Source organism: Megalops cyprinoides, chromosome 4, assembly GCF_013368585.1.
Source record: "Megalops cyprinoides isolate fMegCyp1 chromosome 4, fMegCyp1.pri, whole genome shotgun sequence".
Taxonomy (NCBI): Eukaryota; Metazoa; Chordata; class Actinopteri; order Elopiformes; family Megalopidae; genus Megalops; species Megalops cyprinoides.
This window is the reverse complement of record NC_050586.1, coordinates 21,396,739-21,423,040: the sequence shown is the minus strand read 5'-3', so window position 1 is coordinate 21,423,040 and position 26,302 is coordinate 21,396,739. Positions and strand designations below refer to the sequence as shown.

The following is a 26,302-nucleotide window of genomic DNA, read 5'->3' as shown; positions in this document are numbered from 1 at the left end:
CACGTGCTCTACATAGCATTTAATAAGTCATGCTGGGACGCAGTTGGAAATACTTTAGAACTTACATGCGAAAGGCTTGAGGAAGCGTCTGCAGGTTCAAGAGCCTGAAGTTTCATCAGGTTTAAAGGTCACAGGCTGCCGGCTCGACAGGAAGGAAAATTTGACGCTCACAAGAAAGCTTCAACACCAGCATGTTTCAGTGTAATACTGAGGCTGTTCCCTGGTATTTTAATACACAACAGCATCAATATTGCATTAGGACTAATATGCAAAAAATTATCTTCAACCCAAATGTCCCGCAGAATGCGTTTATACCAAAGATGTTTTGGAGGACATTTAATGATAAATCATTAGGTAAATTTTGCTCACACAACAGCACTGTATAAAACAAAATAATAAAACCACTTGATGACGGTTCACCATTAACGTCATATTTATTGTTATTTAGTTGCTCAATAAAACATATACAGATATATACAATATGCAGGAAAACAGAAGACTGCACTTTACATATTATTTAAAAAAAAAAAGAAAACAAAAAACTCAGTTTGTGAGTTGTTGTCACAGTCCTCCATCTATTGTTTCAGAGATCAAATTCAACAGATTCATTTAAAGATTACAAGATTGCCTAACACACAGCAAATTTTCTCTTATTTTACATGTGCAATACCAATACTCTTTTTTTATTTCCTTATAAATGGTTCCCACCCTCCCTTTTCCTGTTGGCAGTATGGTATACCAGTGTTGAGACATTTCAGAGGGGCATGGGAAAAAATTCTTTGTTTTTTTTTCCATTTTCCAAATTATGCAGATGTGTAGAAAAGCATAGAAGTATATTGGGTGTGGCGCACAAATAAAAAGCTACCATAGAAATTTAAATGTGACAAAAGAAACAGAGAACTATGTGTCCATGTGGACTTCTTTTTAAAGTGTGTATGTGTTTGTAGGGGGGAGGGTGTTCTTTGCCCTTCTTATAGATCTCTGTGACTTTAGCCTCTTGGCTGTCTGGCTCAGGGGTGCGGCTGTTTCCAGAAACAAAAAGGTCTGCTCCGTTTGTGAATGACGGAGACTTGAAAGGGCCAAACCTCTGCAGGCCCTTGTATCTCTCTGCAACAATGAGATTACCCCCCGGACAAACAAATGGTGGACCCGGCTCATGTATCGAATCCCCCCTCCGCCAAAAAAAAGAGCAATGAGGAAAGGACCTCTGCTGGCTCTGTTAAAGTCAAAGGGAGGACCCCCGTGGAGGGTCTGAGAGGCAGTGTGGACCCTGGTCAAATTGGATGATCAGATGACGCTATCTGCCTCAGCGTGTGCATGCCTTTATATCTTACAAAGCAGTGAGAGCCAGGTGCTCTGAAAGACCTCTGCAGATCCAGCATTCTGGCTGCTTGGAGGAGACTGGATCTTCACTGCACTTTTCCCAGGGTTGGGGGGTGGGGTAGGGTGGGTGTGGGGACAAGGGGGCAGGGGGGCTGGATTGGGAGGTCGAAGAGCCAGAGGGGCAGCGGGACCCTTTGAAAGTGAGCAGTAACATTCAGAAAGGAGCAAGACGCTATGAGTACAGCTAAATCAATAGAACAGCTGTGCCAATGACAAAATAGAAAATCAAATAGAGAAAAAAAAAGCAGCAGAAGAAACACTCAACACCGGTACCACACAGCCAAAAATGGTTTTGTCTTTTTCTTTGTTTGTTCCCACCCCCTCCCTATCCCATTACTTTCCCCCCCTTTTGTTTTCCTAAAAAAAAGATTGGGTTGAGGTTTCCAGGTTTCCGCTGGGGGCGTGTGGGAGCCCAGCTGCGCTGTACAGGGGTGTGTATGCCCCCACCCCCCCTCTCGACCAGGTGAGTGTGTAGAAATGCCACCCCCCCCTGCCCCCCTCACCCCCCCCACACCCCCATCGTTCTGCGGTTCCCAGGCTCCGGGTCTCCGGCGGGGGGCACGGTGCCGCCCAGTCAGGTGAGGGCCGCCACAAAGGTGCCGAAGCGGTTGGAGATGTCTGAGTGCAGTGAGCGCCAGGAAGAAACGGGTCCCCCACGGGCCTTGCTGTCGCCCAGCTCGTCCGTGCAGTGGACCGACAGGCACTGCAGGTGGTTCCCGCCAGCGCCCGGGGCTGCCGCCCCGCCCTTACTTTGGGACAGCTCCACACCTGTGGGGCAAACAAAAGAATGCAGCGAGGTCAGTCCATCTGTTGTGAAAGAGAGGCTGCAATCCAACAAAAACAGCTACTTGGAAGTCAACCAATCAATTAAATCAACATCTACCATTATCATCACCATTATAAAGCACTGGAGAAAGTGTTACTCTGAGAACAATAATCCCAGAGCATTAACTGAGTACAAACCATACATAAAGATCAAACCTCACCAGTAAATCACAGGGGGCAATTTTTGTACTGATTATACGTGACGGAACATTTCATTACATTTAATTAAGAAAATAAAGTTACAGTCAGGTGCCATAAGTGATAGCGCAAAAAAAAAAATCCAAAATGTGAAACGTGAACATGAAGCAAAAACTCTCACGCAAAACTGATCCAAATGCTTCCATCAAGAATCGAGGAAAAAAAAAAAAAAACCCTGAGTGGTCTCCGTGAGTCTGTATGTGCAGTGCGCCTCAAGAGTGACAGAACGAGATGGCATGCCTACAGACCTCCCCCCTACCCAGACCCAGAGGGGTCACTAGATTGATACTGAGGCCACCTTGTTATGCTTTTAATTGAGTTCCTGTTATCTCTGCGAGAGACAGGCCTGCAGGCCAGACCTGTGCCTGGACAGGGGGATAAAAGCATCACACGGGAGCCCTGTGTCTGTGCTAACTCGGACAGAGCTGCACCGGGATGCTGACCCAGCCTGCAGCGCTCTCCACACACAAACAGACATGCTCATTTGTTCTCAGTCATCCGCGCGAATGAGCGCCCTCACCCCCCCTGACCTAAGGCAAGCGGGTCACAGGTCAGCAATGAGACCTACCTCTGACCCCTCTGGTCTGATTTAGTAGTATAATGATGGTTCTGGACTATTGACCCAGTGTCATAGAGGTGCAAAATCCATATTAATACTCGTATTAGGAGCCACAGAAATCCTCGTGCGACTTCATCAAAGGTCACGTGAAGGCTCTGCAGTTGTGGCAAGGTAACAGAGATGGATTTGATGAACATTCAGTCTTTGGTGTGAAATTGCTCCTGCCACGTGAAAATTAATACCTGCCCCATCTTCACTGAAGCCAGAAGAAGATTGAAGAGGGAAAAAGTGCTAACCTAAACTATCTGTAAAAGCCCACTCTGTCACGCCCCATCCCCCATAACATGGACCTGCGGCACAGAGACTACCGTCACAAGAAAACTGAGGTAGATACCCATCACAGCCTTACCACCACCATCGTCAGCACTACCACATTACATCATCACCTGAGTTAGTTTTCATTAAAGACAAAGACACACTTGTGATTACATGTTAGATTTCTGAGTTATTGCATTCTAACAGATATATTGGACTGAAAACATGTTTTCAACATTGTACAACATTGCACATGGCGTCAAGTTAAAGCACTGTTTTGGAAACAGTGAGATTATCTCCAAACAAGTCAGTCCTCTATCAAGCAAATTGCTTAGTATAATAATAAAATTAAAATAATTATGGTATATGCAGGCAGTACTAAGTGCTAACGGTTTTACCCCAGAATGTTTCATGAAGGGTTCACGCAGGTTTACTACGAGTGAAAGAGACAAACAGAGATGCCATTTTGCCTTCACTAACCTTTGTGTCTGTGACACATTTTGCTCCAAGCACTTCACAGGGGCCTCCCTCTGACAGCCCTCTCCTGTTCTTTCTTATATTCATTCTCCATCTCCTTCCCTCCCTCTTCACTTTACCCTATGCCAATGCCCCCCCCCCATTCTGAGGAAACAGCAGCAGGCCTGTGTTAACAATGCAGAGGCAGGACACGCGGGCGGGCAGAGATGCAGCAATGCAGCCATGCGGCCTTGCCCCCGAGCCTGTCTGGGCCGCGGCCACTGGAACGGAAAAGCACCGAGATCTGGTAAAAGGTCAGCCGGTGAGGGCCGCTGCTCCCCGTCTCTCCCCCCTGCGAAAGCGCCTGAGGGGGGTGGGTGGGGGAGAGACAAAGGGGGCGAGGCGGGAGGAGAGGCGTACTGATTGGTGGCAGCGAGAGGGACAGCACCCGCCGTGGGGCTCTACCTCGCACCTCCACATGACGGACACCCTCGCTGTTATGCATCCCCCTCCCCACAACCGCCCCCCTACTACCACCCTCCTGCCCCCCAGCGCCCACCGACAGCCTACAGTATCTGGGCACAGCAGGCACCGCACCGGCCTGGATATCCAGCCAAGCGTTCGCCTGCCTCTGCTGACACACGGCGATCTGACAACGGCGCGGCAGAGATGCCGCTGCCGCCACCTCCCCGGCCGTCTGCCGCTGATCCGCACATGCACCGCGTCCCCAGGGGCCCTGCGCAGACGCGCTGCCTGTGCCCTTGCAGTGTACCGTAACACAGGCACACGCAGTGCACACAAACACACACAGCACTGAAAAACACACTGCACACAAACACACACAGCACTGAAAAACACACTGCACACAAACACACACAGCACTGAAAAACACACTGCACACAAACGCACACACATATAGTGCTGGCAAACACACACAGGAACCCAAATATAGCAGCATGCATAAGGTTCAGACATACACCACACACACCCACACATCCACACACCCACACACCCACACACACACACACACACACACACACACACACACAAGCACACACTGCAAGTACACAGCCTTCTATTGCACAAACACACTGAGACGCAATGTAAATATATGCAAAATATGCGGAAACACATTAGCATCATCAGAGAAGCAAAATGCACAGACAGATATGCCATGTCCCCAGTACCCAGTGGACTTAGCCTCACACTGTCTATTTCACTGAATACTCATAAAAATACACCCTACATCCTGAAACACAAATTACTCAATCACCTCTTCTGTCATATAAAAGAATATAAAATAGGATCCTACCAAGCCAGTTTGCAAGATGCAAATGAAAAAAAATCTCACTTAGTACATTCCTTCTTGTGTTAAATCCGAATGTATTTTCCTGAATAATAATTGCACCCTTTCTGCCAGAGTACGGTTAAACTTTCCAAACAGAGGAAAAGCTACCCTTTCACCGAGCAACTTCCTGATTTTGTGTAAATGGGACAACAAAGAACCTGAGGTCTTCATCAAAATGTAAAAGACAAACAGATAAGAAACACAATTACAAACACTTTCAGAAGGTTAATTAGTTCATTGTTGCCTAATTAAAGCAAATTCTATTTTCAGAAGAAAAAATGATAATTAACTCTTCATAATTGAGCATTGTGCCTGCAATAGCGTTTGAACAACCCTCTCCATTTTTAGTCAATTCTTCTGTGCGCATTAAAAGGCGGCTAAAACAAAACGTTCCCTCTGACAAATCCTGCGATTAATCTGCCCAGACACTGCATCCAAACATTTCCCTTTTTCCTCTTTCAGTGGAATTTTCCCTTTTTTTTTCTCCTCGGTGCCATGTTTGAAGTGCTTAACACTTTCACTAACACTGCATCAACCTTCTTACTCACAGAGTGCACCAAGGCCTTAAATATTCTACTTAACATTTTCCACCTGCTGTCATGTGATGTGACAGCGCCTCTTCAAATCGCTCTGTCAGACAAACACACACTCCAGATCAAAATGTGATGCTAGCCTCATTAGTACCAGTAGGGTGATGGTTATAGGTGCCTTGATCCCACACTTTTTTATTGCTCAGGCCTCAGCATTTTGGATCTCTACAGGAAACGTTCAGCTCTACGGAAAACTGGCTGCATGTGGAGACCTGGTCCCATCCTTTCCTTGCTCGTACCATAGAAAAGCCACAGTGATGTTTTGTAAAAGGTGACCCAATCCACAGAGTCATTAGAATTGGGAGGAGGTGGGGGCAGGGTGGAGGTCAGGGCAAGTTTGAGAAGTTCAGCGGGACTCTTTCAACATCTCTGTATTTACCAAGCCATACTCGCCTTCCTTTCTGAGTCAGCGATCACAATAAGAAATAAATTGCCGCTTTGTCCATTCGGACATTGGGGGAGGGGGGATATTCTTATCACAGAGGCCTGTGCCCTCAATTTTCAGATAGGTAAACCTTTCATCGGAGTCCAAGACAAAAGTTGCACTCAGCAGACTCTCCTTGAGCAAGTCACCAATGACTGCCCATAAAACTGATTGATATTTCAAGGCACATTCCCATTTAACAACATTTTCCAAGTGGAGAGGAAGTTTCATTTATAAGCGCTATTATTAATATATCAATCGGCTTAATTTTAATGACTAACCTTTATAGGCTTGCTTTGAAGCTGAAATTTAGTTGTCAGTTTGTGTCTGCTATACAAGGAAAAATAATCATATTTCATATAAAATCATATTTACCTCTTTTTCCTCATTCTAATAATGCCTTAACACACAAGTGAAAATCAAAAGTAGAGCAAGCCATCTGAAGCCTAGAGTACAGAGCATTAAGCGGAGGGGGAAAAAGGAAAAAAAAGCACATATTACTGTGGTACATATTAGATCACTGTAAATACACTACCAGGCATTGAACAGCTGACCTATTTGACCTGAACCGCTTTGCTGACAGCACTTGTTAAATCCAAGCAATTTGGAATGTGTAAAGCTAGGCTCACTTGATCACTGACTGCTAAACAATTCTGTTGCTGGAACAAAATAGAGGATATGAAAGTTCTGGTCTTCACTCTGAGACCTTAAAGCGCTGTTTAAAAGGTCCTTTGACATATTCCATGATTAGCGTTGAATAAAGGAAACGCTGGCTAAATTTTGTGGAAAATCGACACGCTGCAATAAACACTGAGGGCATTATCCACACACAGCTTTAATAAATTCAAGCAAGCGCAGTATGAAATTATAAATAATATCATCCACAAACTCATGAATCACCATGAAATTCAACCAGCTATGGATTTCAGAAAACCCTACCTAATGCCCTTCAATTACTTAAACACTGTTGTGGGAGCAGAGCGGCGTTTTCCACAAGAAAGAAAAATATTCCAAGAGACACGTGAGTCCTTTAGAATAAAAATCACACATCAGTATGTAAAAATCCACAAAATTAAATGGGGAATATCAGGCATGTTCTCAACAGAGCATGTTGGTGCATGAAACAACAGACATAGTAAACTGTATTAATTAGTAAGTAAACATAAACAAAGATTGTAAATGTGATATTCTCTTGCATGTTCTTGCTCTACATTATTTTTTTCGATGGGGCATCAGGAAACCCACAAACAATCTTGCACCTGTCATCAACACAGAACTCAGCATATATATATATATATATATATATATATATACACACACACACACACACACACACACACACACACACACACGTACATATACACACACGTACATATACACACATTTTAGTACCCTCCCATTTACAAATTCAATTTACAAAAGCACTACAATAGGCACTATACAGCCTGGCCCCAACACCCATGAATACGATTGTTTGGTATAGGTTTGCGCTTATGATGATGTATAACACACGAACGCGACTTTTTCACGCAGGCGCATCATAAAATACACGCTCAGCACTCGGCTCAGCTTCATTAAGTGACACAGACGTGTCTCAGAGCTGACAGTCTGACGCTTGTCTTCCTGTCGCACTACCAATTTTCCACAATTGTAGTGAACAAAGGGAAAAAAATCCTCCATAAATCTTGATGAATTGGATTTTCGTCAGCAGTCAGAAAGTGTGCGTGTGCGTCACTGGAAGAACGTGTGTTTGACTAGCTCAGCAAGGAGACATCAGATCTCTCCGCAATAATAATATTGATAATACCCTGCCGGTTCATTTAAGTATAATGTTAGTACTTACTAATTAATGTTATTAAGTGCCTATATGTGCAGACTATCTGTCCGAGGTCTGCGTTTCTATAATTGTGACCACTAGTATTTCTACCCGAGTGGACCACAGAGGCTGTCCCTCTGGTTCCCAGACTCCTGCATACACGACGACGCCTGTCTGCCCTCTTTTTTCCTGCCCTCCACCCTCACTGATCACACATCCTTAACCCCTTCCTTCCCGGAGCTCAATTCATCCTTCCTGGACATAAACCAGCCTGTCCTGTCTGTTACTTATTCTGAACTGTCTTTAAAAATAAACCCAAACGAAAACTCCCACATGTCCAAACTATAGTTTAGGTCTCAGATCCAAGTTTGACTATAACAATACAACAATAATACTGACATTCTGTAAACACTGCTATTCATGCGTACAAATAGCAGACTTCCCAGCAGACACCGGAGTAAATAGAGTTGTGACGTGAGGCACCCGTGATGAAATCAAACCAGCGAAATACTTTTCCTTCTGAGGCTTAGGAAACTCAGCAGCGGATGGAATGGGTTCAGTGAATTCGCTGGGACGCTGTGCACCAGTGGGGATCTAACTGCAAAGCCTCCTGGGCTCCACTGCCTTCCCCTCACTGAGCCCTCCAGGGCTGCCTGTTGGGGTGGGGGTTGGGGGGGGGGGGGGCTGCACTGCTGAGGAGAGGGGCAGGGCTGAGCCCATAACGCGGAGCAGCTGTGAGGCCTGGCTGTGGGGCCCGGGTGGTGGGCTGGCTGGCTGGCTCTCAGACATGCAGTCCAGGCCAGGGCTGGCTCCCCACCACTGGCAGCAGTAATATCCTCCACACGCAAAACCCCTCCTCATCTTGCACCACCATGAGACAAGGGCGGGGGTGGAGGGGGCTGTCCATACTGCAAAGGGTAAACGTCTCTCTGTGCGGTTCTCCCTTTGGAAGGGTGCCGTCAGCGGGGACGCAGGGGACTAATAAACGCGACTGGAAAGTTATTGGGAGAGGAGGCCGAAACCACCCAGTGCGAACTGAACCAAACCAGATCGAGGCACACTTTATTAAAGCCATCGACCGCACCGTTGCGGATGCTTAGAATTCGCCCCACCGAATCGAATGGGGTAAAGCTGGCCACACTTAGGACTTGACTCGAAACAGGAATTCCTTTTTTATGCAGCCAGAATCAGACCGAAATGCAAAACTGTGGAAACAGATCAGGTCGGATCAAAGGCCAAGTTTTTTCGGGCGGCTGACTTAAGGTGTCCAAAAAGATGGAAGGGTGTCGGGTCAGGCAGTGGGACGAACTGAGTCGCAGCACAGCAGCATGGGGCAAGGCGCTACCCCTCTGTCGCCCCCGCTCCGCTCTCGTCATGGCAACCGTCTGTTGACAGCGGGAAAAGTGTGCTTCTGCAGAGAGGCCAGGTTATTTTGATTTGAATTTCCTCTCGGTTCCCTGGGTTTAAGAAAAAGGGAAAAAAAAACACAGCGCGCGCGCACACACACACACACACACACACACACACACACACACCCTGACACCCCCGCAGGCTACGGCTCGGGGCCGGCAGTGTAAGACATTTGCAGGGAACTGTTTTACACATCAGAACACAGGGTAGGATTCAGGTCTCTGTGCATAAATCAAGAGCAAAGAACATGACCAGGAGCCTTTCTGAGCGTCACTAAGAGAGGAAGGAGATGACATAACGATAGCCACCCCCCCCCACCTCCCTTCAGAGGCCCTGGACACTCAACAGCCATTTGAGCTTAGGACACTGCAAGGAATTTTTTTTTTGGGGGCTGACTGAACAACTGCTCAGAGGCAGTTCTTCATCAGCCTACAAAGAGGGATAGTGATAAAAAGACCTTAATAATTCAACCAGAGAACACGGATTCACAAAATAATATGACTATTATTACTATAGCAATTGCAAGGGATGGTGGAAGTAACCGTAATGGTGCTATTGTCCTAGTAACAGTACAAGCGCTGAATCACAATAAGAAACTAATATTAACATTTATACCATTTATACACTGTCACAAAGTGACAGCCTATATGATGAAAGAGGAAGAAACGACAAAGTGAAGGGAAATCGGGGGAGAAAATGAAAGAAGGTCTATTTTTGTGCTGAGTGAAAATGACAGCCATTAGTCCACAGCTCAAGCTACAGAACCAAACCTCAGCTGTTTCCTGTGAAAGTGTTTTTCCCTCCCTCCCAAGAGAAGTGTCTCTAATTTCATAACTCGTTTGTCAATTTTTCAATACAAATTAAAGATGCCCGATGACTACCTGCGTGCCAAGGAATATCACTGATACTGGAGGTGCATCAACGCCTCTGCATGCGCACACACACACACGTTCAGTGGTACACAAGCACACACATTCACACAGATACTGAGCAGTGCATCACTATGAGGGGCCTGATGGGAGATTTCCTTCAAATGCTGGTGATGGGAAGGAAGGACTAAATACACTGAATCACAAAGAAATGCGGAGCTCAGACTCTGCTGAAGCAGGGAGGCTACACAAATGTAATCTGGAGAAGACATGATAATAATCCATGCTGTGGTTTAGCTCTGCTCCCAGCCTATCTCAGCAAAGGCAGGACGTTCAGACACCCAGAAATGTGTCACATATATCAAACCAGAGGCTTTGGAACCCCTCTGGTGCACCTCTCTGACAAGCACGGCCTTCCGTTCCGGGGCGAAATCCGAGGGGGGGGGGGGGGGAATCTGACACGTGCTGGGACAAGCAGAATTTTTTTTTCAAAAACGTTCCTTTTAAGGGGGAAAAAATGCTGGATGAGTCTGTGTTTTGAGAAGACAAAATCCAGTGTGTACAAGCCTGACACCTGTGTACTTCTTTTTTCTTTACATAAGTTACCGCAAACGCTCTTTACACACACCTCCTGTAGTTGCCAAACACCTCCCACCTCGCACGCACACACAGACACACACACACACACACACACACACACACACACACACATGAACACACACACTCATATAGAGTACAGGTCTACAGACTATTTGGATCAGAGGGAAAGACACCACCCTGATTCACACCAATTCATTCATCAAACAAAAATGGATACTGGGTAGATAAAGCGGCTGGCGGAAGAAGAAGAATCTTCCACCGCCTTATAACATTCCTCTTATTTGGCCACTTCTAAAACTCACACTGTTCCGTCTCCTGAAACAAAGGCTCTCTCCCCTTGCAATTACAGTACAGAAGGGGGAACACAGTCTTCGACTGCAGCTTCTCTTACTCTCTGGTTCGTATTGGATTTTATTCTGTCGTATGAGAAGGCGGCCACTGACATAAAAGTGCCGCGCAGCGGCTTCAAACCCAAAGCTTAGAAGCCGGCTTTCAATAAATCACACGTTGCGTTTGCTGCACCTGACAAATGCTGTCCTATCGAGTTTCCATGTCTACACAACCACCCTCCCCCAGCTGCCCCCCACCTCCCCTTTAAGTTATCCAATACAGTCACCCCTTGGCAGCCTTGACAAAGAAACCTTCATTAAGTAGATAGAGGGGGAAAAATACAGGAGAGAATTGCTCGTCGAGAGTGTAGCTCAGTCAGCACACCCTGGCACTCTCTGATACTTACAACCAATGGATATGTGCACATGCACATGTATGTGCATTTTATAGCCAATTCAAACAAACACAGACACAAGAGCACCAACACAAGTCCTCACACCTTTCCAGGTTGTCGTCTCCTGTTCAATAGAAATAGCTGTCACTTCACTGGGGGGTGGTGGGGAGGATGGATTGGCACTTTTGGCACAATATTACCGCTGCTAATTACTATGATTATAATAACGATTATTATTGCTGCTGCATGGGAGCGTGTGAAAGCGTGCACTATGTTATTGAGGAAGTCGATACGGAACACCTTGTAATGATGGATCTGGAATGCAGACCGCCCCGAGCTGTTTTTCATTCCTCCAAATGTCAATCACTTCCTTTCACGCAACAAAGGGGGAAAAAAAAGGCCAACGAAATCAAAATTACTAACGTGCTTTACAAGTTGTCGCCGGAACAAAATGTCAATAAAACAAATGCGATTTTAATAGATCCGCGAGGCGGTTCGGGTTTTGTTGTGTTGTTCCTGCCCTTGCACGGAAAAGGCAATGTGGCTGCTGGGCTGCTGGGCCCCCTGGGCAGGGAGGCCTTTTTCATAAGGGGGGGGGGCGGGCGGGCTGGTCACTAAGCCTGTTGCATTCTATTAAACTGCTCCCTAATCGGGGCGCTTAAGTGCGTCACTCCCCTCCGCCTGCCAAGACCGGGGTGCCACACGTAAGAGGAGAGGAATCAAGAGGCACTTCACCTCCCCTCGGCGTCACAGCTGTCCTGCCAAACGGAGCATGCGACAGAGCCACCGCGCTCCCGGACCAAACGGAGGGAAAAAGGCACGCTCGCGCGAAATAGCTGCGGCGATGCCATGCTGCATTCTACACCTGGAGGGAAAAAAAATCCCAACAGGCCAAATGTAAGAAGTGGAGATAAGGACAAATGCTAAAAAAAAACAATTCTTGGCACACCGGTCCTCTCCACGAAAAAAAAAAACAATAAACTAAATTGATTGCTTAGAAATGTACGCTCACTGGGATCAAGACTCTGCATGCCTCTCTACTCGCTCACAAACCGTCAAGCAACTGTAAAAATCAGGGAGAGATCCTGGCAAATGTGAGAGAGAAGGGGAGGACGACGGTAGCAAATGCATAGAGTGGAGTGGTGGAAAAAAGGCCATCAACCACCTCTTGTTTCTGTAATTCTGGGGACATCACCCTACATGCAACTCCCCCCCCCCCCCCCCCCCAAGATGGACCAGGGGCATCCCAGTGCAAAGCATTCATATGTCCTTCCCCATGGTACCTGAAATACATTATTTTTCCTCTGCATAGCCTAAGGAACAATCCCACCACAGTGTCTCCCTTTCTCTGACTACACTGAGAGAAAAGAGTGTTATTTCTCCAAAATGCGATAGGAAAAATCAAAGTGAAGGAGGGGGTGTGGCAGTCCAAGAGGGCCTACCTTGGACCGCAGTCCCAAGCAAGCGACATGTTTCAAATGACACGCTAACACAGCCTAAAGGTCAAACTAAATACAAGAGCGATATTTTCATAAGCCTCGCCAACAATTTCCCCCTCGCCAGGAAGCTGATGCTTAGGAATATGTCTTAAAACGCTCATTAAACCATATGATCTATTAACAAAATATCACATCCTTATTTCTCGCTGACAAGCTTCAGCTCAGGAACAACGTAACATCTTCGAGCAAACTAATTCAGGGAGGGGTCTGACCTTAAGCTTCACAAACAAGTAGCTATTCTATATTCAGCCATTTCTCAGACGCCATCCTCCCGCAGTGTGGTCAACCTGGCCAGCATCGAGCACGATGGAGGCCTTTTTGGAGATAACACCTACTAGGCCGTTCGCCCTGAACTCAGGGACTACTCAGCTCTAACTGTGTGCTCATAAATAAGTCCATTTGCTTTGGGAAAACAGCCGTGACAACACAGAGCGCACAAGACAAAATTTGCTACCATTCATCCTGTTTTTCCTTTTCCTCATTCTCTGCCTCAGAGGCTGACATCTCCTTGTGCAGCTGTAAAAGGTGCCCCTCCGTCATGGCGGGCACAAGCACACCGCACAAGTCTCACACGCATTCTGATCACCCTGGCATTTAAATGAAAACAATAAAGAAAAGCAGCTGACGGGATTTGCAGGGGTGGGCTAATATTGCTGGATTTCATAAAGGTGGCCGGGCTACGCCAAATATCAGGCTTGGGGTAGGGAGGCAGCCCTCTTGCACTGCATAAGATATCAGGTAGAGGCAGCTAGCTAGCTTTTTGACAAGGAAACAAGTTAACTTTGATGAAGCAATTTTAGTGCTTAGAGTACTTCGAAGGGCAATCCATGAATAAGACACATAGCTGTCACAGTAGCAGTAAAATGAAACCACACACATACATACGTATCAACCGTCACAGGTTCAGAGCCTACACCAAATGGTTTCTCAGGTGCCACACTTCCTGGATGGACCTGACGTCACTGGCTATTGGTCTTAGTGTCTGCCACTGAGGAGAAACACTCATAATAGGGTGTCAGCACTTGTGCTGTGTGTATGTCGCATCCTGGCCCACCTGCCACAACCGAGCTGTAAAACTGAACTTCCCATAAAAGACCAAGTGCAGTCTATAAAGCTCCCAATTAACACACTTCCTCTCAACCTATCCACTCAGCGGAGTGAAAATTCATGGCCTCCAAGCCGTACACTCTTGAAGTAAAATGGATTAGAAAGAAACAGGAAAAGTTAACAGAAAAATGACGACGGATGTTTTAAAAGTATATAAACAAGGTCTAGTAAGATTGTAAAAAGTAAAAGTAGAACTGACAACTTTATCAATCAAATATGCACATATACACACAGAAAACATTTTTATCTATCTGGTAAATAAAAAATGATTGTGTGTGTAAAATGATAATATTAAAAATAGATTAATAATAATAACAGTAACACTAGTATATTAATTCTATTACTGTTGCAGCTATTAATATTACTGTTATCATCACTACAAAATAATATTTCAACTATCGGATGAATTTTACGTTAGGTCGGTTATGTTTGACCAATATAAAATACGCAAAAAAAAAAAAACGTTGAAGCGCTTCTATGTGGATCTGCAGGCTGTAAAGACATTAAAACATAATTATAAGTCGCTGCTAGTAGTTAGCAGGCAGCATAGTTGTGAAAGTGAGAAAATAAAATCCCTCAGCATTGCTACATACGAAAGAAAGGAGGAAACAATGACTCGAAAGAACCCATTTACACCTAGGCTGAGTTACTTCTGGTTTAACCCTTTGTGTTCAGATAGTTATCTCCAAACGTGTTGTAGAAAACCCATAAAAACGCGCGGGGGGTGCGTGTGTGCCACTCATAGGGGTGTACGGATTATCAACTTTTCCCGCTCATCCGTTTTCCTGACTACTATGTGCATTGTTATATTATTACGATTAACCATTGATATTAAATTTCTCCGCAAGACAGAGGTTACGCCACCAAATCCGTAATGTTTAACTGGAAAAGGCAGGTGTTTACGTATAGAGAAGGCGTTTACGATTTCCAAGGTATCTCTGTCCTCTCTGCGTCATACATGCTTAGATTGCCATAAATACCCAATAAGCATACATAAATATATTCTTTCATCAAATAATTTCTTTATTTATCAAAGACAAGCATGCCGTGTTTGTCGTTTGGCTCGAATTCCACCACAATTACCTTCACTTTAAGAAAAAATTCTTTGTTTAATAAAATCCATCCACTCAGCCGTGACGTACTCATATGGCACACTTTAAAGCTTGTGACTCCAATCGTGTCTTGCAAAACTTTCGTTTGATGACTTGATAAATTGAACTGTTCATAGAAGTCAGAGACGACGACAAAATAATAACGGAAAAACTAAACACCACGTTTCACGTTGCACTTTTCAAATTCAGTGTTTTTTTTTCCCTCAGTCCCTTTCTCATTTGAAGCTGTAATTGTAATTATAACGTCAGTTTACATCTTTAATATTTTAAATTAATTGAACCCTCTCCAAACATTCATTGTATAAATATACCGCGCTCGGGGCCCGTGAGCGATCAAAGAACGTAATTTGCTTATTTGTTATTTGTTTAGGGATATTGTTATCCTCGTTCGTAAACTCTTCTTTAATAGGTCGCGTAACAGGAGGCCCAGTCAATATTCAGCGGAGTTAGATTGAGGAAGTTGATAACGCCCGCCACGCGCAGACTTTTTTTTCGAAAATGATATTATTACAAAGGCGAAACATACATTTTGAGCAGGGGAAATAAAATGGAACAAAAATAATTAGTGAGGTAATGCGGTTACGTTTTGAATCTAAAAATATCCGGCTATATGTAGCCTATGTATATCTACATAGAATGCATCGGATGCAATTTTATAACACACAAACACATCTCAAACCTTTTTTATTCTTGCTGTCTGCAGCACTTAAAGGAGAACCTGTCAAGGACTGTGATTTGTGCTAACTAGCTATCGATCGCGCCCCAGCGAGCCGCGTTTGTGTTGAGGAAAAGAGCAAGGAGATGGAGAAGAGTGAGAGGGAGAAGACTGAGAAGGTGGAAGGCAAGAGAAAGGGAAAATAAAACAGAGGAATGGGGTTGCCATGCAGGAGGCGTGTTGTTCTGCTGCTGCTCCTCATTTTTAAAAATTGATCAAATGGAGTTACGGGCCGCCGCGAAACAAACCCAATTTATGTCCTAGCGTTGGAGAAGAGCGACCGAGAATACTGATGGGTTGGCTGCCTGCTCTGCATGTTAAACAATGCGGCTTGACTCCGGGGTCCAAGCCCTCCCCCTCCGTGCACCCGCAGTTAACCAGAACAAAGAGATAGTGAACGCACAGAGGGGCTACCTATTCACGTGCGAGAAAGCGGATCGGTAGCCCGTCTCCAGCCATGGCGATCAAATTATGCCTGTCTCATTCCGTCCCACTGCCTTCAGCAGCTAGGATGTAACCAACTCAGTTAGACACTACCTTTTGTTGTTTGATACAGGGTAATTTTTTACGGACAAGACTCTGCCATAGAAACGCCATGGATCTGTTTTTTTTTTTTTTTTTTTTGAAAGGATAAGATAAATAATAAAAGCAGAAGCAACTTATTTGAAAGTTAAAAACGAACACTTCAGAGCATATTAAATGATCTTTACGGACCTTTATGTGACTGAAAATATTTTTCATTAAATGATAGTTAATATCATATTTATCGTTTATTATTATTATTATTATTATTATTATTATTATTATTATTATATTGTTGTTGTTATCAAATAAATTGAAAACAGACCGTTGCAAACAAGAGACAACAGAATCCATAATCCCTTAGTATTATCAAATAAACATTAGGAGATGGCATTACGTATGGTCTTCACTATTTAAAGAAGAAAATATATATATTAGATATATGTATAAAGGTGATTAGAATGTATTTCAAGGGCTTCGGGATTAAAATGTAATCCGTTACTTCCTTAATCTGAATAATATATGAATGCCTTTGCACAACACACCAAAATAATTGACAAAACAAAGTCAAACGTCGTCTGCGTAACACAGTAATCCAATTTACACTGATGATTTATTGTTGTCCAATGTGTTGTGGGAATGGGGATCCATTTTTAAACCAAAGGAGCTAAACTTGCACAAGACTCTTAATTCTATCCCAATAGTAGCTATAAACAATAGACTTTTTTGAATATTTAAAGACAAAAGACAAATTTTCCACTCATAAAACGATTTTGTTTATCTGTACTGCAGTTTTCCTAATACTGCTTTTCAAGTGCACTTGGTTTAATAATCAAAAATAAGTCACTTGGTAAGAATTAGTGCATGGGTGCGTAGCATTGACTAGTAAAGGTCTATAAATCATTATGCGTGTCAATTGTAGCCCATCAGACACAACTGGTTCATAAACGAGTGCGTAGCAGTATCCTGGTTTTGTTCAATATGATTTAGGACATTCTGTCTCGCGGTCGGCTTTTAAATAAAACGAGTGTCAGGTTTTCAGAACCATTTACGCATAAAGACCTACAAGTGACCAGAGCTTTAAAAATAAAAAAATTAATTAAGCGTGCGATGAAAATGACAGAACGTCATGCAATGATAGTATTATTATGACCTATAGGAAAATGTGTTTCTTTACATTCAAATGTTTTGCCATTTTATTTTTTCATAAAATACGAAAAATACAACTTCTGATCTCTACATTATTATTATCATTATTATTATTATTATTATTCGTGCTTCACAAATGTAATCATGTAATTATTACTTATATTTCACATATTACATGCATCTTACTGTAGTTTTGTTGGCGGTACTAAATAAAACACAACGGATCAGACTTAAAATAATTGGGGATATCTATGCTGTGTGTCAAATTGACCAGAAATGTGAAAATGTCTGAGAGCAAATCTACATTTTGCTGAACAAATCGCGTTAGTGTCGGCGTGAGCGCAAGCATGGGCACCCTCACTCCAATGAGATTATCCAAGCGAGCACCCACAGCGGTAAATTCAGGCTAATACTTTCCTTAATCGCGACAATTTGATAACTAAAAGGTGCGATTATCTCCTTTTATACAGTTCGCCCCCTCCCCTTTCCCAAACCATCATAGCCAAATTTTGGCCTCTCCTACCCCATCTAAAATCAACCCACTTTCCCCAATCAGATTATCCCCTAGTAATAACAAAAACAAACATATACTAAAAGAGAAGGGAACCCCACCGTGAAACGCATCTCCTCTAAAACCCATTAATCTTGCCCGTGTTGTTGTTCACCCTGAAAACCGAGATAAAGAACTACAGGAAATGTTTACTTTCCCCCCTTTCTATTCTTTTGAAGTTCTCTGCCCTAAAATCAAAGTGACTTAACCCCTAAAAACAGTGAATGTTAACAAGTCAAACGCGTATTTTGTGTAAATTTCTGTCTATGTTTAGTTTAATTACCCAGTGTGTGTACTTTGTATTTGAACTGAAATCGGCAATTCAACATCCCGTCGTTTGAATAGGTCTCTGCTGAATACTTTGTTCAACTCCATTGAAGACGTTGTACAGTCCGAGTTGCGGACAGTTACGAGGGTTACAAGATTATGGATCGTTTTCCTCCGCTTATTTTTTCATTTGCCGAATATGAGGCTCAGCGACAGAAGCGACACATTTCCTTCATCCCTCGCCTTTAATTTAATACGCGGAGTCTCGCCGTGGTTAACACAAAGACACGGGACAAAGACGATATTGACGACAATGCCAAGAAACTGGCATTGTTTCATATGTTTGAAATATTCGTAAAGCCTCTTCTGACTCTCTTCGACTTATTTTTCCTATAGCTAAGTGTTATGACTGAGAAAAAAAACATTTACACATGCGTTTTGGGGGTGGATAATCATTTCGAATGCTTCCCTAACCATCCGTTTTTGTGGTGAGGTTTTAAGATATAAATTATGACCTCAGACAGGGATGAAATATTTAAGTCAGTTGTTCACATCTACCGATGACATAAAAATGACGAACTCTTAACAGCTTCAAGGCACGTAAAACACTTGAGTGAAATAATATACTGATGTGCCGGCAGATCTGAATGGTTAAGTGTTAGACTGGTTAAATATTGGAGAGCAAGACAATGCAGGAGCATTTTGTGTCTGTACCTGGGTGGATGAGAGTATGTGTGTGTGTGTGTGGGGGGGGGGGGGGGGTAGGTTGTTCTCCTATTTTACAGGATTTATAGAGTAATGTAAGCCCCCCCATCCCCAACATGAAAATATTTAATAATCAAGAGAAACAAAACAGTTATGAATCACAAACATCTCTCACACATTCACACATTCACCACTGTAAGCAAAGCAAGTTTACCTTCTTTGCTGTTACTTTGGCCCTTTGTCTTTTCCCAGGGTGCCACGGCCTTGTCGTCCTCTGGCCCCTCCATCAGGGGCTTGTCGTTGGGCACATACCACGTGGCGTGCTGCTCCGCCATAAGAGTGTCAAGGTCAATAGTGCTCATGGAGCTCTTCCCTGCGTCTGGGCTGCAGCTCACCAGCTCGTTGTCTCCGTTCTGCCCAGGACAGTCAGCCTTCTTGCCATTCTTCATGGCCAGGGGCTGGTCCTCGGAGATGCTGAACTGCTGTCTCTGCAGCTGGATCTGGGCCTGCAGGATCTCCAGCGGATGGATCTCATCCTGGCCCGAGGTGCTGGAGGGCGTGCGTACCTGTTCCATCCCAGGTGTGCCAGGGTGGGCCCCTCCGCTGGCGCCGCCACTGCTGCTGCTCAGCCCGTAGCTGTCAGGCGTAGAGGTAGAGTGGTTCACAATGCCCATGCCCAGTGACTTCTGGCCATTCATCATGCCGTGGTCCACCCTCTGCAGCTTGGGCGAGCCGGTGACCAGTGGACTGCGGCTGGGCTTGGAGCCGGCCCCGCTGGTGTTGTTGTCTGAGCTAGAGGACACCTCGTCTTCGTTGCCGTACAGGGTGCCGACGTCGTCCGAGAAGTCTACTTGAGGGGAGCTGCTGTCGGACTTGGTGACACTCTGTATCCCGCTGTCCAGGGACGACATGAGATCGGGCTGATCCCCTGGCAGCAGGTCACCCCCCTTGCCCCAGGAGGGGGACGTCAGGGGCTTCTCATGGGGCGTACCCCCACCCCTCTCCCCAATATTCGAAGGGGGCCCCTGCGGGCCCGGACTCACAACAGGGTTGCCGCTGTCAGAGGAAAAAAAAATTCCCGGGCTCACATGCCCGCTGTCCCTTTTTCTCCTCCCCCTCCCTCTCCCGCTCCCTGTTGCCGCTTTCCCCTCGCCCCCCGGGGTAGCGTCCATGTTGTAGTTTGGGGAGAGGGCGCTGGCTTCCCCCTGCACAGTCTGGCTTTGACCTGCAGGCTTACTGTTACTATTCCCAGCGCCAGGCATCTGGCTGTTCTGAGAAGCACTGCTCTGGAAATACTCGGGCCCAGTACTGCCAGTCCCACTCGCAGCGCTGCTATTTATGTCCTGCTCAGTTTGACTCAGTTTTCTCTTGCCCTCATTTTGGCTCTTCTTGTTAAAAGTTACATTGAGGTTTGGGGCCCCCAGGCTGGCGATCATATTCTGGCAGGCTGTGGACAGGGCAGCCAAGCAGCTCTGACCAAACACATTGTCTTTCGCACTTGTTTTACTGAAGTTCCCCAGGGAGAGGGCCCCCAGCTTACTGACTGATGAGCGCTGTCCTTGGGGGAACTCGGACTGAGGAGGGTAGCTGCCCGGTGAGGTGTTCACCCCTGAGGGGTTGTTGTGTGGCGCCCCCTGTCGACTTGCCCCTCCGTAAGGGAAAGAGGGTTGAGCCCCCATAGGGGGCGCGGCAAAGTCTGCCGGCCTCCTGTCTGAGGGTGCATTCGGATGCCCTACTCCCGCACCCGGAGACTGCATCTGTGCCAAATTGCCCATGTTGTTCCCGAACTGCGAGTGCATGCCAGGGGAGTGCAAAGCCTGTACGTGTCCATCTCCTGGCATTCTCATGGGCTCCTGCATGCCCATCCCGCTGACGCCTGGCCTGAACATCATGTTTGAGCCGTTCTGCTGCAGACCCATGTCATGGGGGCCGGCCTCCCCGCCCACGCTGGAGTTGCCCATTCTGCGTGACAGCATCTCCCCCGACTGGTGAGGCCCCGGAAACCAGGTGTTCTCCTGGTTCATGTGGGGGTTCTGAGCCTCAAAGTTCGCCATGCGTCCCCCATTTTCCCGCTCAAAGTTTGGCTGAGGCATATTTCCCACTTGGCCCCCGTGCAGCATGCCGCTTTGAGTGACGTCCCCATGGTGGCCCAACTGCTGCAGGTTAGGCTGTCTCATTCTCTGCTGCTGATTCCGCGAGGCCATTTGCTTGATCATCAGAGCCGCATTTTGGCGTTGCTGTATCGACTGTGGCTCGGGACCAGTATGCTGCAGCGGGGGGCCAGGTGGGAAACCATCCGTGACAGGAGGGGTGAAATCCCCAGGAAGGCCGGGGTAGGCGGAGGGGGAGAGGTGGTTCTCCACACCTGGCGGGTTGTGCAAGCTGCTGTTCCAGTTGCCACAGTTCTCCCCACTGTGGCTGTTGGGGAAATCAAACCTCGGCCTTTTTGCCACATTCAAATAGGGAGCATCAAAGTGTTGCAGTCTCTGATTGGGGGGCTGCTGGGGAGGGTGTGGGGGAGGTTGCTGTTGCATACTAAACATGGGGTCCCCATAGGGATGCAGATTCCTGTTCTCCAGTCTGTGGATGGGGTACTCAAACTGGTTGTGCGGGCCAGGCATCATGACGCCTCCGTCCTGCATCCCCGGGTTGGTGGAACCGGACTCGGACTGGGGGGGCCGAGGAAGGGCCGGAGGGCAGGAGTTCTGTCTGGCCAGCAAGCCCGCCTGCTGCTGCTGCTGCTGCTGCTGCTGCATGAGAGGGTGCCTGGCGCCAACCCCCGGCTCCATTCCCACGGACATCTTCCGCCCGTTCCCAAACCTCTCAAAGAAGACGCCGTGCTGCGGCGGCGGCTGCTGTTGCTGGTGCCCTTTGGGGATGCCCTGCATTCCCGGCGCTCGGGGCATGGTAGGATTGCCGGGGAAGTTGCCGCCAGCTACCTGCCTTCCTGCCCCGTACTGGGGAAGCTGGGACTCCGACTCGGAGGGCGAGAACACAGGCACGTCAAAGTGCCCCGACGGGGGTTCGCTGGGGTAACTGTAATCTAACCCCTCCACGCTGCCTTGCGGGGGCATCCTGCGAGGCTCCAGGCCGTGGGTTTCAGAGGAGGACGAGGGGAGGCCGTGGAACGAGGCTGCTCGGTTCGGCGACTGGTCCAGCGGTAGACAGGGGGCAGGCACTGCGTGGCTGCTGCTGGGGGGGCCGTGGTGCTGAAAGTCCGGCATGTTACCAGACCGCTGCTGCGGCTGCTGCTGCGTGAAGCCCTCCCCTCCCTGACCCTCAGCTAGGGGATCAAAACCCTCCGCAAAGCCCTGCTGGGGCCCCATGGAGCTACTGTTGTAGCCCATCAGCCTGCCTCCGTGCAAGCATGACGCTCCAGGGTCCGGGCCCCCAAAAGTGCCTCCAAAGTGCGGATGGTGCTGATGGGGGTGAGGGTGGTGTCCGTGAGGATGGCCGTGATGAGGTTGCTGGTTGCCGAAAAACCCATGCATGGGGGGCTGCTGCTGCTGCTGCTGAAGCCCCCCTGCATGCATGTCTGAGTGTCCCCGCGGGTGGAAGCCATACTGCTCCCCATTCATGTTCATATTGAGCCCCAGCATCGAGGGCTCATTCAGGGGGCCCATTCCTGGCTCCACTGCTCCTGGTGGCCCTCCACCGTGAAAACCTGGGCTCTTGTAATGAGAGCTCATATTCAGTCTCGACTGGTTTAAGTTTCTCTCTCCTGGGCCAGAGTTTCTGCTATTAATCTGTGAACCAAACTGCTCCAGCCCAAACATACTTCCCCGCGATCAATCCCGCATGACAGCAAGCTCGCCAGGCTGCACGGCTGTCTCGGGTAAATTCTCCTTTCCTTCTCTGTCTCTCCCTCAGTTTCTTCAAAAAAATGAAAAAAGGTAAAAGCGGAGAGGATTTTTAAACTATCAATGCTGTATAAAAATACAGAATATAAATAACGGGGCACCAAATGATTCGACGATAATGAAAATACCACTCCACTATAGTATTTGCGAAAATGTCATTTGAAGCTTAAAGAAAAACTCACCCCGAAGTTCACATTTTCAGTTTCCAAGAAGCTAAATATTTTTTAAAGCACATACAACTTCTCATAAAATGTTGCGGCGAAACACAAAAATATAAACAGCGAAGGTCCACCAGCAGTCTGTACGCTTCGAAAAACAAATATATCCCTTGTTGTGTCCGTTTTCGACAATTAACGTATCAGTCCTTATTCCTTGAGCGCCAAATGAAACTAACTTTTGAGCGCAGTCAAACAAAAGTACTTGCAACTGTGATATGTAAAATATAGACTCCTGTCTAATTTCGTATTCCCAAGTATTGTCCCAGACATTCCTTCTTAGTTGAAAGTTGAAAAATTCCCTTTCCTCAGTTTGAGATGACAGGTAGTAAAGACTGGGAATAAACGTTAGGCTTTAATTTTTTTTCAATAATGTAATGCAATAATGTAATTCCAACGTGTTGTCAAATGTCCCTGTACGAAAAATCGTGGGTGTCTATTCTCGACACCATTCTGACAGTTCCACAACTCCGACGTGCAAAAATTATTAAAAAGAGAACAAACGTCCCTTGCCGAAGCAGAAAATTTGTTAATTTTTTACGACACAGTCGTTTTTTATCGTGCGATGCACTCTGCAAAGTTTTTTTAAATGCCAATTAACTACGTGTCCTTGTTTTTATTTAGATGGTCCACATGAGCGAAAATCCGGCTCCGTGCGTCAATAAGGAAAACCGAAGAGCCGTTTGTGCGTGTCCTCCGGCTTTGGCTGTGTCAGAGAGCAGCGCACGCTACCCGCACTCCGCCACCATAGTGCGGCTTGGCAACCGTGTCTTCTCCATCCTGATCATTTGCACTGCGATCATGCGTTTATGCCGAACCTGGTTTCCCTTCGCTCTCTCTTCCAGTCCCTCCTTCTGCTCCCGACTCCAGCGTAGTCTTCTCCAGCTGGGAACAATTCACTGGGAGATCACACTCTGTCTTGAGCTTGGCACTGTGAGATCAGCGCGTTCAGAGAACCAGCAACAAGTTTTGCATTTCTGCAATCAATTTCATTCCTAAGATCCTCGCCAATAGCAGACGCCGGTGCCCCAGCGCCGTGGGAGGGACTACCTCTTAAGGTGGTCCACGTTCGCGCAGCACACAAGAGAGAGACAGACTAATTTAAAGATTCATCTTAAAAGAAAGTTTTTTTCCTCATCCCAAGTGTATTCGAGACCGTGTCAGGTGTGTTTCTTGCTCTATTGTACTTCTGCTGTTTTATATTTATGATCTAACCAAATTAAGCCATTTTATTCGGCAGGAGGGAATGTATGTTGAAACCTTTTCATTTGTGTTATGATTTGGTAAAGATTTCAGTCATAGGATACGTTCATTACGTGGGTGTCAAATACGATGAACACATTTTAAATAAATATAGGTCCACACAACATTTTCCTATCGCAAAAGTAGTCCCTTCAGAGTCAAAATATATGAATTCATTTCAACAAAGAACAAAGAGTACAATGGATTTGGTTAAACACATGCGGAGTACAATCGCTACACAGACGTTTGTATTGTTAATGCACGTTAAACAGTGAATTAACATTTCCATTCAGATTAATTATATCATTAACATAATTCTGTTTACCTTATAAATTAATCATTCACAGCCCCATTTACCTTTTATCTTATTGACAGCCGGAGAAGAAAACAATACACAAATCTGCAAATTTCTCAGAACGGAACAAAATGTTATGATAAATCTTGATTTGGGGGTTTGGATGGGTATATATATATATATATATATATATATATATATATATATATATATATATATATATAGAGAGAGAGAGAGAGAGAGAGAGAGAGAGAGAGAGAGAGATAGGCCCGTCATTACACGTCATTACAAACATTATGTAGCTTAGTCCAATAAACTGAAATTTTGTTTCGAAAAAGCGTATATATTGTGAGGTTGGGGTTGTTTTTGATTTAGAACCTGAATAGTAAGATAAGGGGTATCAGTAGATCACAATATGTGGCTTCATTGACGTAGTGAGATAACTCTGCGTCTCATGCCTCACATTGGTTCCGGGAGACAGAGCGGATGTCAATAAGAAAAAAGTACGATAGAGTACAAATACAAATTTAAATACACCTAAACGACTAATAATTAAAGTGCAGTCATTCTAACTCATTATATCAACAATTCCCAAAGTAAATCTTTAGTTTATTTAGCATCTTGTTATGGAGTAGACCTACATTGTGCACCTCCTGTATTCCGTATGAAGCTGTTGTTTTGGTCTGTTAATCCTGAAGGGGTTTGTTGTCATTTATTTTATTTATTATTTATTTTAAAGCCTGCCCTATTACTGGCACATTTCGACATCATTATCCATGACTATTTAATTGTTTAAATGGATATAAGATAACGGTAATATTACAGATGAGGAGACAGAGTAAAATTTCGACGTGACAAGCCTCCTGTTATTGAGGCGCATAGCATGAATGTGCGTGTGTGTGTGTGTGTTTGAGAGAGAGAGAGAGAGAGAGAGCGAGAGCTGCGGCGGGGGGGGGGGGGGGGGGGCAGAGATGGGGGACTTCAAGTAGGAAAAGGCTTGTTTTAGCTCTCATGGCGAGTTGCACTTACACCTCAGAAAATCCTCCTTAAAGGATCAATTAGACCAGAGCGACAAAGGATTGTGTTGTGATACCACAATCGATACCTGTTATTTGATACCTGCTTATCGCGCTGTAAAATATTCATCCCAATAATCTTATTTAAAATGTTAGACTTCTCCGATTTCTATCGGCTGGAAATATATTCCACAATTAGAATGTACCTCAGACCAGACTTGAGGTCTGTTCTCTGGTCTCAGTAGAAAAAAATACATGAATAAAAAAATGAATTGGGCATACTAATACGCAAACCACGCACACTAACAACGACCTATTAAAAGATAAGATTTGTAGGTATTTTATATGTACATTATTAGGCTGGAGTTTTATTGTTTATGTTTATTGCTATTCTGCTTTTACAGAATTTGATTACTGATTACCATTCATTTAAAAAAATATGCAACATAAGATAGAGCACCCGAACTATTACTCAACGTGTACTCTCCGCTACATGTTTTTCATTTTGATGCACATTAAAGTATTGGTGCC

At 45.5% G+C, this 26,302-nt stretch overlaps 1 protein-coding gene across 1 annotated transcript; it reads right to left on the bottom strand.

Moving 5' to 3' along the window:
* Window positions 1-1,913: 1,913 nt before the first annotated feature.
* Window positions 1,914-24,163, bottom strand: LOC118777075 (transcriptional activator MN1-like). The gene is made up of 2 exons (XM_036527794.1): window positions 19,358-24,163; window positions 1,914-2,151 (listed from the first exon to the last, which is right to left on the bottom strand). The coding sequence occupies exons 1-2, from the start codon at window positions 22,917-22,919 to the stop codon at window positions 1,958-1,960; spliced, it is 3,756 nt and encodes a 1,251-aa protein (XP_036383687.1). The 5' UTR covers window positions 22,920-24,163; the 3' UTR covers window positions 1,914-1,957.
* Window positions 24,164-26,302: the final 2,139 nt, after the last annotated feature.